At 47.3% G+C, this 12,215-nt stretch overlaps 1 protein-coding gene across 1 annotated transcript; it reads right to left on the bottom strand.

Annotated features, from left to right (window-relative positions):
- Positions 1–2,638: 2,638 nt before the first annotated feature.
- Positions 2,639–3,601, bottom strand: LOC308410677 (uncharacterized protein). The gene is made up of 2 exons (XM_080904217.1): positions 3,587–3,601; positions 2,639–3,478 (listed from the first exon to the last, which is right to left on the bottom strand). The coding sequence occupies exons 1-2, from the start codon at positions 3,587–3,589 to the stop codon at positions 2,678–2,680; spliced, it is 804 nt and encodes a 267-aa protein (XP_080760343.1). The 5' UTR covers positions 3,590–3,601; the 3' UTR covers positions 2,639–2,677.
- Positions 3,602–12,215: the final 8,614 nt, after the last annotated feature.

Here is a 12,215-nt window from a genome sequence, read left to right as displayed (position 1 = left end):
GATGTTTGAGTTAATAAATGGTAGGTCTGAAATCTCTAGATCCTTGCATAGTGCCTGTTCAACATCTAGCCAGGGCTCATCTAAGAAGGTATGTTTTGACCATTCTGAGATGAACTGAAGCCTGTTGGCTAAGAAGTATTGGTGAAAATTAGGCAGATCTAATCCTCCTCTACCCTTGGTTCTTTGTAGCGTTTTTAAGCTGATACGTGGGGGTTTATCTTTCCAAAGGAATTTGGAAATATATGAATCCAGAGATCTGAACCAATCTTGTGATGGTTTGTTAGGGATCATCAAAAATAAGTAATTTATTTTTGGCAAGATCATCATTTTTATAGTGGCGACCCTTCCCATGAGTGATATGGGTAAAGATTTCCATCTAGTCAGATCGCCTTCTACTTTCTTTAGAAGTGGGATGTGGTTTAATTTAGTTAAGTCTGAAAGCTTAGGAGAAACATTAATACCTCAATATTTAATATTTCTGGATTGCAGTGGGGCAGAGGAAGAATTATGGAAGGAGCAGTTAATGGGGAGAACTGTAGATTTTGGCCAGTTAATTGAATAATCTGAAACTCTTGAAAACCAGTTTATTAGCGTAATTACCTCAGAGAGGTTGGTTTGTGTGTTTTGCAGAAAAAGCAACACATCATCCGCATAGAGACAGATTTTATGTTCTATGTTCTTACATTTTATGCCCTTAATTGTTGTAGCCTGTCTAAATGCTGCTGCTAGAGGTTCGATAAAAATTGCAAAAAGTGAAGGGGAGAGTGGGCATCCCTGCCTGGTGCCCCTCAGGAGACAGAAGTTGGAGGATGTCTGGTCATTTGTTCTGATACGAGCTGTTGGGGAATTGTATAATATTCTTATCCAGTTTATAAAAGAGTTTCCAAAACCAAATTTGTGTAAAGTTGCGAATAAAAATTTCCAGTTAACTCTGTCAAATGCTTTTTCTGCATCTAGAGATAATATTATGGTTTCGATGTTGACATTCCTGCTGTCAGCATGCCAATTGCACGCTCCCTCATTGCTTGTGGCATCTGTGGCATTTTGCTGTGAGACAAAACTGCACATTCCAGGGTGGCCTTTTGTTGTGGGCAGTCTGAGGTACACCTGTGCACTACTCATGATGTCAGATCAGCATCCTGATGTGGCACACCTGTGAGGTGGGATGGATTATCTCAATATAGCAGATGTGCCCACTACCACACATTTGGACTGATTTGTGACCACTGTTTGGGAGGGATGGTTATATTGTGTATCTGGAATGAATTTTAGGTCTCTACGTCCATCCCATGGGGAATGGGAGCAAAAACAAAAGTGTTGCGTTTATATTTTTGTTCAGTGTAGTTGTGTTTTCTTTATTTATTTTTAACTGGTTAGCTAGAAATCGACCTGATTTGTTACTGTGTTCAAAATTCTGCAAGCGAAGTCTTTGTATAAGGAATTGTGTTTTTTTATTAATAGTTTCATTTAATTCTAGTTTTGTCTTGCATATTTTGTTCAATGTTTCCTGATCTTGGTCGCACGCGTAGGCTTCTTCTAGTGATTTGATGTTTTTTTCTAATTCCTGAATATTTTTGTTTTCTTCTTTCTTTTTGTGTGATGAGAAAGAAATTATTTTACCTCTCATCACAGCTTTCCCTGCTTCCCATAGAACAGAAGCAGATATTCCGGGAGTGTCATTAAAGTCTAAATATGAAGTCCATTCCTTTTTAAAATATTTAATAAAGTCTTCATCTTTAAGCAGTGATGTATTAAATCTCCAGTTTTTACTTGGCGTAGTATTATTCTTGTGCATTAGTTTTAAAGATACAGGAGCATGATCGCTGACAGCTATAGGATGAATCTCAGTGTCTGAAATGTCACACAGCAGTGAGCTGCTGACCAGAAAATAATCCAGACGAGAGTAAGAGTGATGAACATGCGAGAAAAAAAGTATATTCCTTACTGTTGGGTTGAAGGGAGCGCCATGCATCACGAAGGCCAAAGTCGCTCATATACTGTTTGATTATATTTGTGGATTGCCAATTGCGCTGAGTTCCTGTTGTGTTGAGCCTATCGATTTCTTCATTTAGTCCAAGGTTGAGGTCACCGCCAAGAATGAGTGTGCAATCGAGGTGTTCAGAGAGTGTACTAAAAAATCCGTGGAAGAATGAGGGTTCATCAACATTTGGACCATATATACTTACAATACATAGTTTGTTGTTCAATATTGATAGTTTAATAATTAGAAATCTACCCTCTGGATCTATAACTGTATCGAATACTGTAAAATTAACATTTTTATGTATTAAAATTGCTACTCCCCGTTGTCTAGAATTATAACAGGCTGCAAACACGTTAGGAAACTCAGGTGTTTTAAGTTCGTTTAAACCTGTGACAGGTCTGTGAGTTTCTTGTAATAAAACAACATCTGCCTGTAGTTTTTTAAGCTGGTTAAATATCTTTAACCTCTTTCCTCTGGTGCCAGCTCCATTTACATTCCATGTGACAAACCTCAGCATGCCCATAATTGTGTGTGTATGTCTAATGATGTACGCTGGGTGTTTCGTTTAGACAGGTGGAGAGAATGTGGAAACATCACTTGTTTGTAAATAGAAAGAGAAAAAGAAGTGTGGTGAGAGATTCCATAAGTCTGACTATGTGTGAATATTCACTAATATGAACAAGCGTGGCTTGCTTATGTGTCCTGCAAGTCTGTGCGTGCTGTGGAGCCTTTCTGGATGAAGCTACGTCGAACTGGGAACAGGACCTTGCGTCGTTCCAGGATCTCTTTGGGGAACTGGTCGTTCACGCTGAAGTCCGTTCCTTTCAGCTCTCTGCCGCGACTCTTCACCTGTTCCTTCTGTTTGAATTGACCGAATTTGGCCACAATAGGCCGTGGTCTCCCGGTCCGCGACCGCACGCCTCCCAGGCGATGTACTCTATCGAAGTCGATGTTCTTTACGGTGTCCTCCGGTAGCTTCAGGTGGATTTTGATGAAGCTTTTCACCGTTGCCTCCGCGTCCTCTCCGGCAGATTCTGGAATACCAGAAAACACAAGATTATCTCTCATGCTACGGGCTTGTAGATCGATAACGGACTCTTTTATTTTTTTATTTTCAATGTTTAGCTGGGTCACGTTATCGGTGAGAGATTTGACCGACTCCCGTAGCGTGGTATTTTCAGCGGCAAGTGTTTCCACCTGCTGCTGGCTGAATTCCAGGGATTCTTTTAGAGATTTAAATTCCCGGTGTAAAATCTCCACCAGGGCCAGCCTCGCATCGAAACTGGACAATCGCTTGTCGATTGACTCCAGGATGTCTGCGATGTCTTTGCCGGCAGGCGATGTTGTACCGGGGGAGTCTGCCGGGCGACATCTCTTCGATGATGGCGTCTCAATTTTGGTCGGGGAGGATGTACTCTGGGCCTTCTTCATTACTAAATCTTGAAAACAGCGGTCGATGTAATCTTGGAGAGCGTCTAAACTCTCCCCGTTGTCCTCCAGGGTGTTAGAGATGATAGAACAGATGTTGTTAGTTATATGACAATTGATTAGTATATTTGGTAATACTGAAGCTTGAAAAACCTTTGTTAAACTCTATGCTACCATTTGCTTTTTTTTTTTTTTTATTCCGCCAATTCTGCGGCGTTCTGCGTCTACAACAAGCGACCCATGTTGTAGGTGACCTACAACATGGGTCGCTTACCTTACTCGTCACTTCCGTCACTTACCGTCTCTCAAGCTTTCCAAAGTTCTACAAGTGCCTCCATCGCTTGTGTCCAGATCACACGCTGCACTGCACGTGCTGCTCCGTCTTTTTCACCGACGTTTATGTGTTTGCGCGTGCGCAATGTGAGCAGCTGCAGTGACACCCTCACGACGGTCGTGAGGATCTCAAACCTCCCAACCAAGTGATTGATGATCGGGAGCTGGTCGTGAGGTGTTAATCGCTTCTTGTTACCCCACGTATACTACAGGATGCATGAGGCACGATGAAGGCCAAAATTGGGCCGATCACCAAAACGGTCGCACAACTGAAAATGGGCCAAAAATCGCACAGAGTAAGCCCAGCTTTACGTTGCTTGAAGATGTTTCACCCGTCATCTGAGAAGCTTCTTCAGTTCTAGGGTCAAATGGTGGAGAGTCCTAGATTCAAGCTCTGTGAGGCCCTCCAGCGGAGACGAGGAGGTGCTAGCCGGGCTGACCAGAGCCCCCAGCGGAAACGAGGAATGGCTGGAGAGGTTCTCCTGAACCCCCAGCGGAAACGAGGAGCAGCTGGAGAGGTTCTCCTGAACCCCCAGCAGAAACGGATGCAGAGCCAGCAGGTGCGGGGACCTCTGGCCCAGCGGATGCTAACTGTAGCGGCACAGGGCACGCAGTCGGCTTAGGATGCAACGGCTGGGGCTGTGCAGGGCAAACAGTCTGTCCAAAGTGTGTCAGCACCATGCAGTCCCCAGCTGGCGGAGAAAGTTCACAAAAGCTTCCAGCTGAGGTGGGCAGTGTCTGAACGGGTTGCTGAGCAATGAACTGAGCTGATGACGGAGTTAATAACTGAGCTGATAACTGTGCTAGAGACTGACCTGAAGACAAAATAGGAAACCGGGCCGATAACTGGGCTAATGACTGTGCTATCGATTGAAGTGCAAGTTGTAGTTGTGGTTGTAGTGATGGTGGGACAGCAGGTAGTTGAACCGGTGACTGAACAGGTGACTGACTCTTGGCTGCTCTCCTCCGAGGAACAGGAACGGGTGCTGGGCCCGGCCGAACACCAGTCATCCCCACCCGAGAAACAGATATGGGTGTAGGGACGAGCTGGGCTCTGGCTGCCTTTACCCTGGGGGCCGGTGTAGGTGCAGGAGCTAACTGGGCCTCTGCAGCTCCCACCCGAGGAACTGAGATGGGTGTAGGAGTCGGCAGGGTCACAGTAGACCTCACCTGGGGAACCGGAACTGGCGCAGGCATAGGCTGGGCGTCCATCCTTACTTCCGGCGCCCCCCGTGTGCGGCAGCCTGTTACAGCAGCTCTGCTCATTCTGAGTTTCTTTCTTTCTTATCTTTTCTTCTCGTAATTTTTTATAACTAACGTATCAGTAATTAGACTCTGCAACCATGTTCTACCGTTTTGTGCTAGTTCTGGTCGTTTTTCTTAGTTTATTTCTACTTTTTTCACGCGTGTCTGGGGACCCAGAGCAGGGATCCTTTGTTTACAGTAAGGATCAGCTGTTAGCGCTGCGTCCCGCAGCGGTACTGCCGGCGGACAGACCCGACATTCCCAGCGAGCTGAGGAGGAAAAGACGGGGGTGTCATGCTGGGAAGGAGCGCCGTCGCCCGAGAAGGAGACGTTATCGACCATCTCTTCCTTCTGTAATCATTGGAAACGTAAGATCTTTGCCCAATAAGATGGATGAGCTCACGTCGCTAACCTGGTCACAGAGGGAGTACCGGCAATGTAGCATCATGATGCTAACGGAGTCGTGGCTAACACAGCTAACTCCGGACACAAGCGTGACACTACCGGGATTTCAGATGCTGCGAGCGGACAGGACGAGAGAGAGCGGTAAGAGGAAAGGAGGGGGACTGGCAGTTTTTGTGAACGACAGATGGTGTAACCCTGGGCACATCACTGTGAAAGAACAACTCTGCAGCAGAGACATTGAGCTGTTAGCCGTTAGCATGCGTCCGTACTATCTGCCCCGGGAATTCTCGCATGTTATCGCAATAACAGCGTATGTCCCCCCCTCGGCCAACGCGGATGCAGCCTGTGACACTCTTCACTCAGTGGTCAGCAGACTGCAAACACAATCTCCGAGAGCCCTTCTCATAATATCAGGGGACTTCAATCATGCCTCTTTGGACTCCACACTGCCCACCTTCACCCAGTATGTGACCTGCTCAACCAGAGACAATAAAACACTGGACTTACTGTATGCCAATGCTGAAGAGGCATACAGTTCATCACCTCTCCCTCCACTGGGCAAATCTGACCACAACCTGGTGCACCTTGTCCCTGTGTATGAGCCCTTAGTGCGCAGGGTGCCACCAGCCACCCGCACAGTGCAGAGATGGTCAGAGGAGAGCGAGGAGGCTCTTAAGGACTGTTTTGAGTCGACTGTGTGGGAGGTGATCTGTGACGACCATGGAGAGGACATCGACAGCCTTACTACATGCATTACTGACTATATTAATTTCTGTGTGGATAACACCGTACCTACCAGGACTGTACGGTGTTTCTCCAACAACAAACCTTGGATTACCCCAGAAATTAAAGCTGTCCTCAAGCAGAAGAGGAGGGCCTTCAAATCCAAAGACAAAGAGGAGTTGAAAAGGGTGCAGAGAGAGTTGAGGGGACTGATAAGGAATGGGAAGGACAGCTACAGGCAGAAGATGGAGAACCAGCTTCAGCAAAACAACGTTGGTGAAGTCTGGAGAGGCCTCAGAACCATCTCAGGCCACAAACAGCAGAACTCTCTGCCTGGGAGGGATGTGAGGTGGGCAAATGAACTGAATCATTTCTTCAACAGATTTGATTCAACCATGAGACAGTCTACAACATCGGCTGCAGACTCACCCACCCCCACTGCTGCTGTTCCACCTCTGACACCTCAGACACTTCACACCTCCTCTATTCACCCTGCTCACTCCTCCCCACCCCCAACAACAGCATCCAATACACACTCAACACAAGGCTCCAGCCTGTCTCTCTCAACCACCCAGGTTAGGAGGGAACTGAGGAGGATTAATGGCAAGAAGGCAGCGGGCCCAGATGGCATCAGCTCGAGGGTCGTCAGGTCCTGCGCGGACCAACTGTGTGGGGTGATGGAGCACCTCTTCAACCTGAGCCTGAGGTTGGGAAGAGTCCCACAGCTCTGGAAAACCTCCTGTGTTGTACCAGTGCCAAAGACTTCACGCCCCAAGGACCTCAACAGCTACAGGCCGGTGGCTCTGACATCCCACCTGATGAAGACCCTGGAGCGGTTGGTCCTGGCTCAGCTTCGGCGCCTAACAAGCTCATCACTGGACCCACTTCAGTTTGCCTACCAGCCCGGCATTGGAGCGGATGATGCCGTCATTCACCTCCTACATCGTTCCCTCGCTCACCTGGAGACCGCTGGAAGCACTGTGAGAATCATGTTCTTTGATTTCTCCAGTGCCTTCAACACTATTCTTCCCTCGGTTCTGAAGGACAAGCTGGAGAACTCTGGAGTGGACCATCACCTCACTACCTGGATTTTGGACTACCTCACCGACCGACCACAGTATGTGAGGACTCAGGGCTGTGTGTCGGACAGGGTCGTCTGCAGTACGGGGGCCCCACAGGGAACGGTTCTGGCTCCGTTCCTCTTCACCATCTACACTGCAGACTTCTCCCACAATTCCACCCAGTGCTTCCTGCAGAAGTTCTCTGATGACTCTGCAATAGTCGGCCTCATCCCTGATGGGGACGACAAGGAGTACAGAGGACTGACTCAAGACTTTGTGGACTGGTGCCAGCTGAACTACCTCCAGATCAACGCCAGTAAAACCAAGGAGCTGGTGGTAGACTTCCGCAGGCACAAGCATTCTCCACTGCAACCACTGAACATCCAGGGTATGGACATTGAGGCTGTGGACAGCTACAGGTACCTTGGTGTTCATCTGAACAACAGACTGGACTGGACTCATAACTCAGACGCCCTCTACAGGAAAGGGCAGAGCAGGTTGTACCTGCTGCAGAGACTCAGGTCGTTTGGGGTGGAGGGCCCACTCCTGAAGACCTTCTATGACTCTGTGGTGGCTTCTGCTATCTTTTATGGTGTGGTCTGCTGGGGCGGCAGTATCTCTGCTGGGGACAGGAAGAGACTGAACAGGGTGATCCGAAGGGCCAGCTCTGTTCTAGGATGCCCTCTGGACCCAGTGGAGGTGGTGAGTGACAGGAGAATGGCGGCTAAGCTGTCATCCCTGTTGGACAACGTCTCCCACCCCATGCAGCAGACTGTGACAGCACTGAGCAGCTCCTTCAGTGAGAGACTGCGGCACCCACGGTGTGGGACGGAGAGATTTCGCAGGTCTTTCCTCCCCACTGCTGTCAGACTCCACAACAAAGACTTTAACTGAACAAACACACACATCCACACATGTGCAATAACACTAAGTGCAATAATCCTTTCTGGCATCGTTGTATTTTTACTCAGTTGTATATAGCATTCGTATTCTATTTTTATCTTATTGTATATTTTTATTCTATTTTATTCTACTGTATATAGTATATTATTTTATTCTATTCTGTACAGCTGTGTACTGTATTTATTCTTATTGTATTCTAATTTTTGCGTCATAACTTTTGCACTGTCCACTTCCTGCTGTGACAAAACAAATTTCCCACGTGTGGGACTAATAAAGGTTATCTTATCTTATCTTATCTTATCAACCCCACCCGAGGGGCAGGTATGGGTGCCGGGACGAACGGCGCCTCTGCCAGGCTGGGGACAGAAGCAGGGACCAGCTGGACCTCAGCCACCCTCCCCCGAAGAACTGGTACGGGAGCAAGGGAAAGCTGGGCCCGCGCTGCCCTGGTTACAGGAACTGGAGGCGGAGAGCGAAGCACAGGAACAGAAACAGTCACTGGGTGAACCAAGTTGGTGGGGCCAAACACAGTGTCAGCAAACCGCGACTCATGGTGCGCTGGTGCCAGCAACGCTGCTGTACTTAAGTTGTCCATGTCATGATTAGCAGTTTTAGAAAGAGTGAGTCCAGGAGCAGCCACAGGTACAGGAAAACTCACACAAGCAGCGTCCGGATAATCTGGATGTGGAACCACACTACTCACAGTCGTACAGGACGTAGCCCGAGACGTAGTGCACATAGAGTCCATGAAACCTGGCCGAAAAGCATGGCGCACAGAGTTAAACCGACCTGACCGGGGAACAGAAAAGTTAACCTGTGCAAACAGCTCTGCAGTGCTCAAACTAAAATCTTTTGCCAGTCTATGTATAGCGGATGAAATCCTGCGACTCTTAACCTTAGCAGGCCTTGAATACACAGTTTCAGTGGGTATGTGTTTCTCAGCATGCACCGTCACATCTAGAGCTGATGATGCTAACGGTGTGTGGCTGAGCTCAGACTGGAAAACCTTAGAGTCTAAGGGCTGAAATAAACAGTTCTGCGGGGCTACGATGCTAGTAGCAGTACGTAGATGAGTCTGGTGTGAAGCAACAGTCCTAGGTTCAGTTAAATCAAAGAAAATACTGTGAGCATTACCAGAATCAGAGGGCTCAAAAACACAAAGGCTACTAGCGAGAGCAACCGGTGAATGATCTGACACTGAGGTGCCTCGCTGTACAGTGTCTATGGAGTCCAAACAAAAGGTGACGGAATTATCCGAGTCAGGTAACACAAAAACAGAGCCACTCACAGTAGTGCATAAGTCATGAAGTCCGGGTGCATAAGTCATGAAGTCCGGGTCCAGAAAACTTGGGCTGAGTATGTGACGCACGGTCACTCTCACCCAGGGATGAAAACTGCTCCGCTGCTCGGGAACGTCGTCGGCGTGAAAGCCGTTTTCTCCGGGAAGGGGAAGGAGGCAAGCCAGGCCGCGAATCCGTCAGCGGACCGGGCTGAACATCCTCCGGCTCTTCATACTGGAGCAGCTGCTCCAGGCGGATGCCTACAGTGGAGATGAGAAAGTCCTGGATGTGGGGGCGTAGCACGCCGAATAGCCACGGGAGTCCGGACACCATCCGCTGCAGACGGACGGCTACGATCTCCCGGTATTCGCCTCCTGGCAGCGCCACCCACTCCTGACAGTGATACTCCACTGTAAAAATCAAATCCTCCCGGAGCTCAGCGGAGGGGTTGTGAGTTGCTGGGTCCATTACTGGTTGCGTCGTACTGTCATGAACTGGCTGTGTGGAGGCAGAAGAGGACCCAAACGCAAAAACTCACGGAGACTGGAACTGAACTCAAAAATGCTGCTTTATTGCAGAAGTGCAAAGTAACAGAACAAAAACCGGGAATATAAACTGAAGACCGAGGGAACAGAAAGCCACACAGGTTCGGGGAAGACACATTGACGACGCAACACTGGACTGGGGGAGACATGCACATAAATACACAGAGGGTTAACGAGGGAAGTGGGAACACACGGGGACACAGCTGACACAGATAACCATAACGAGACAGGGCGGGGTGAACATAACATGACGTATACAGGCGCGAGAGTCACAAAGTAAAACAGGAAGTACACAGGGGTTCAGACAGGAGGAGAGAGAGAGCACAGGGAGAACATAGACATAACGGGCAGGGGAAACATGGAATAAACACAAAGAGAGACGAGGGCCCCCTGGCTGGGGGGCTCCTTGGCCTCCCTCCTGCTGTGTGCCCAGCCTGGAGGCTGCGGTCTGTGACCGGCTCCCGGTGCAGACGGCTCCCTGTTATAGTGTTTCCTCACTTGGCTCATGCGAGCCCAGCCCAATTTTTACTCTTTAAGTGTGCGCGTGTGTGTATGTGTGTGTGTGTGTGGGGGGGGATATATGTGTATTGAGAGTGTGGGGAGTGAGTTGGAGGGTGGGGTGGGCTGCTTTTAACTATGTAAAGCACTTTGTGCTACATTTTTTTCTGTATGAAAAGTGCTTTATAAATAAAGATTGATTGATTGATTGATTGATTGATAAATACACAGAGGGGCACATGGGGGTAAGAGTCACGAAGGGAAAACACTTAGGGAACAACACAACAAGGCAACTCAGGAAACATGGCCTAAATAAGGAACAAAATACAAAAATACAAGAAACTAAGAATACTGGGCCAACATAGCCCAGGATCATGACATGAGGACCCGGCCTTTGCGTTTTAAAGAAAGCCGGGTAGTACCTCACGAGCTCCCTCGGTGGAGTGAAACTGCCGTCTGCTCCTTGCTATCCAAAATATAACCATGTGCTGACTTAAATTCTTGACCATCTCGCACTTCTGTTTAATCAGTTTTCTTTTTGACGTTTATTCAGCTGTGTGAAAACCCCGGAGGAACCTCCTGAGGGATTAATAAAGTTACATTTAACTTAATCTAATCTAATAACTTTAATATCAGCCAAACCGATTTACCCACAAACAAATAAAACACTGAAAAAGCCAAACAATAACATTTTTAAGTTATCAAAGTGACTTATATATCATGTTTAACCCGAGTAATGCCGCGGGGGTTTGAAAACGATGTGTCGGTCGGCTCAGATATTTGAAGTTTACACAGCTGCATTCTTACCTGCAAATATGTTAAAAGTTTTTTTGCGACCCAGAAAGAGAAATAAGAGTAATATTAAAACTAAGTCGCCGCCTCCAAACTGGAATTGGCTGGGCCGCGCTATGAATTCTGCGATATGGATTTTCAATTTTGTTGTCCAGGTGGAAAATCGGGAAAAATTCGGGAGAATGGTGGCTCCGAGAGATTTTCGGGAGGGGCACTGAAATTCGGGATTCTCCCTGAAAAATCAGGAGGGTTGGCATGTATGGTTGTGGCAACATCACTAACCTTGTCAAACACCTCAGAGTAAAACATATGACAGAATATGACGAGCGTATGTTGAGGTGAACTGAAGAGAAGAGGACAGGTGCTGCTAGGGCGAGACAGACGTCTCTCATGGAGTCCTTTAGTGCTGCAGGCTGGCAACGTGTTCAAATAGCGCGCAACTTCAGTTTTTGTCACAGGCTGGGTCTCCGACCCAGCACTCTGAGTTTTCTTTGTATTTTTTGATATGTTATTAGTTTTTGTGTTATTTCCTATTTTGCCTTTAGTTTAGGCAGTTATTGGTTATTATTCCTGGGTTTTCTATGTTTTGGGGTTTGGTATTTATTCATCACGTATTAGGTCTGTTAAGTTGTGTTGTCATGTTTAGTTAGTATTTCCTGTTTTATTCTGACAATGTCATGTGTTCTCTGTTTATTGTATTTAGCTTTTCTCTCCTGGTCCTGTCATTAGGTTTATGGCTGTCAGCTGTTTCCCCATATGTTTCCACTTCCCCTGATCACCTCATGTCTGTATTTAAGCCTTTTGTTTTCTTCATGCCATTGTCGGGTCGTCTGTTTATTCTGCCCTAGTTCTAGCCTGGTTCTGTTTATTTGACCTCAGTCTTAGTTTCGGTTTTCGTCTGTTATGTATTATTAGTCTTAGTCGTGGTCTTTGCTTGTCATTTTCCACCACAGTCATAGTTTAGGTTTTGGTCTCAGTACCGTTTTAGTATTTTGTTTCTTAGTGTCTTGTCAGTTTA

The sequence above is a fragment of the Rhamphochromis sp. 'chilingali' genome (assembly GCF_963969265.1).
Source record: "Rhamphochromis sp. 'chilingali' genome assembly, chromosome: 1".
In the NCBI taxonomy this organism is placed as follows: Eukaryota; Metazoa; Chordata; class Actinopteri; order Cichliformes; family Cichlidae; genus Rhamphochromis; species Rhamphochromis sp. 'chilingali'.
This window is presented reverse-complemented; position numbering and strand designations above follow the sequence as displayed.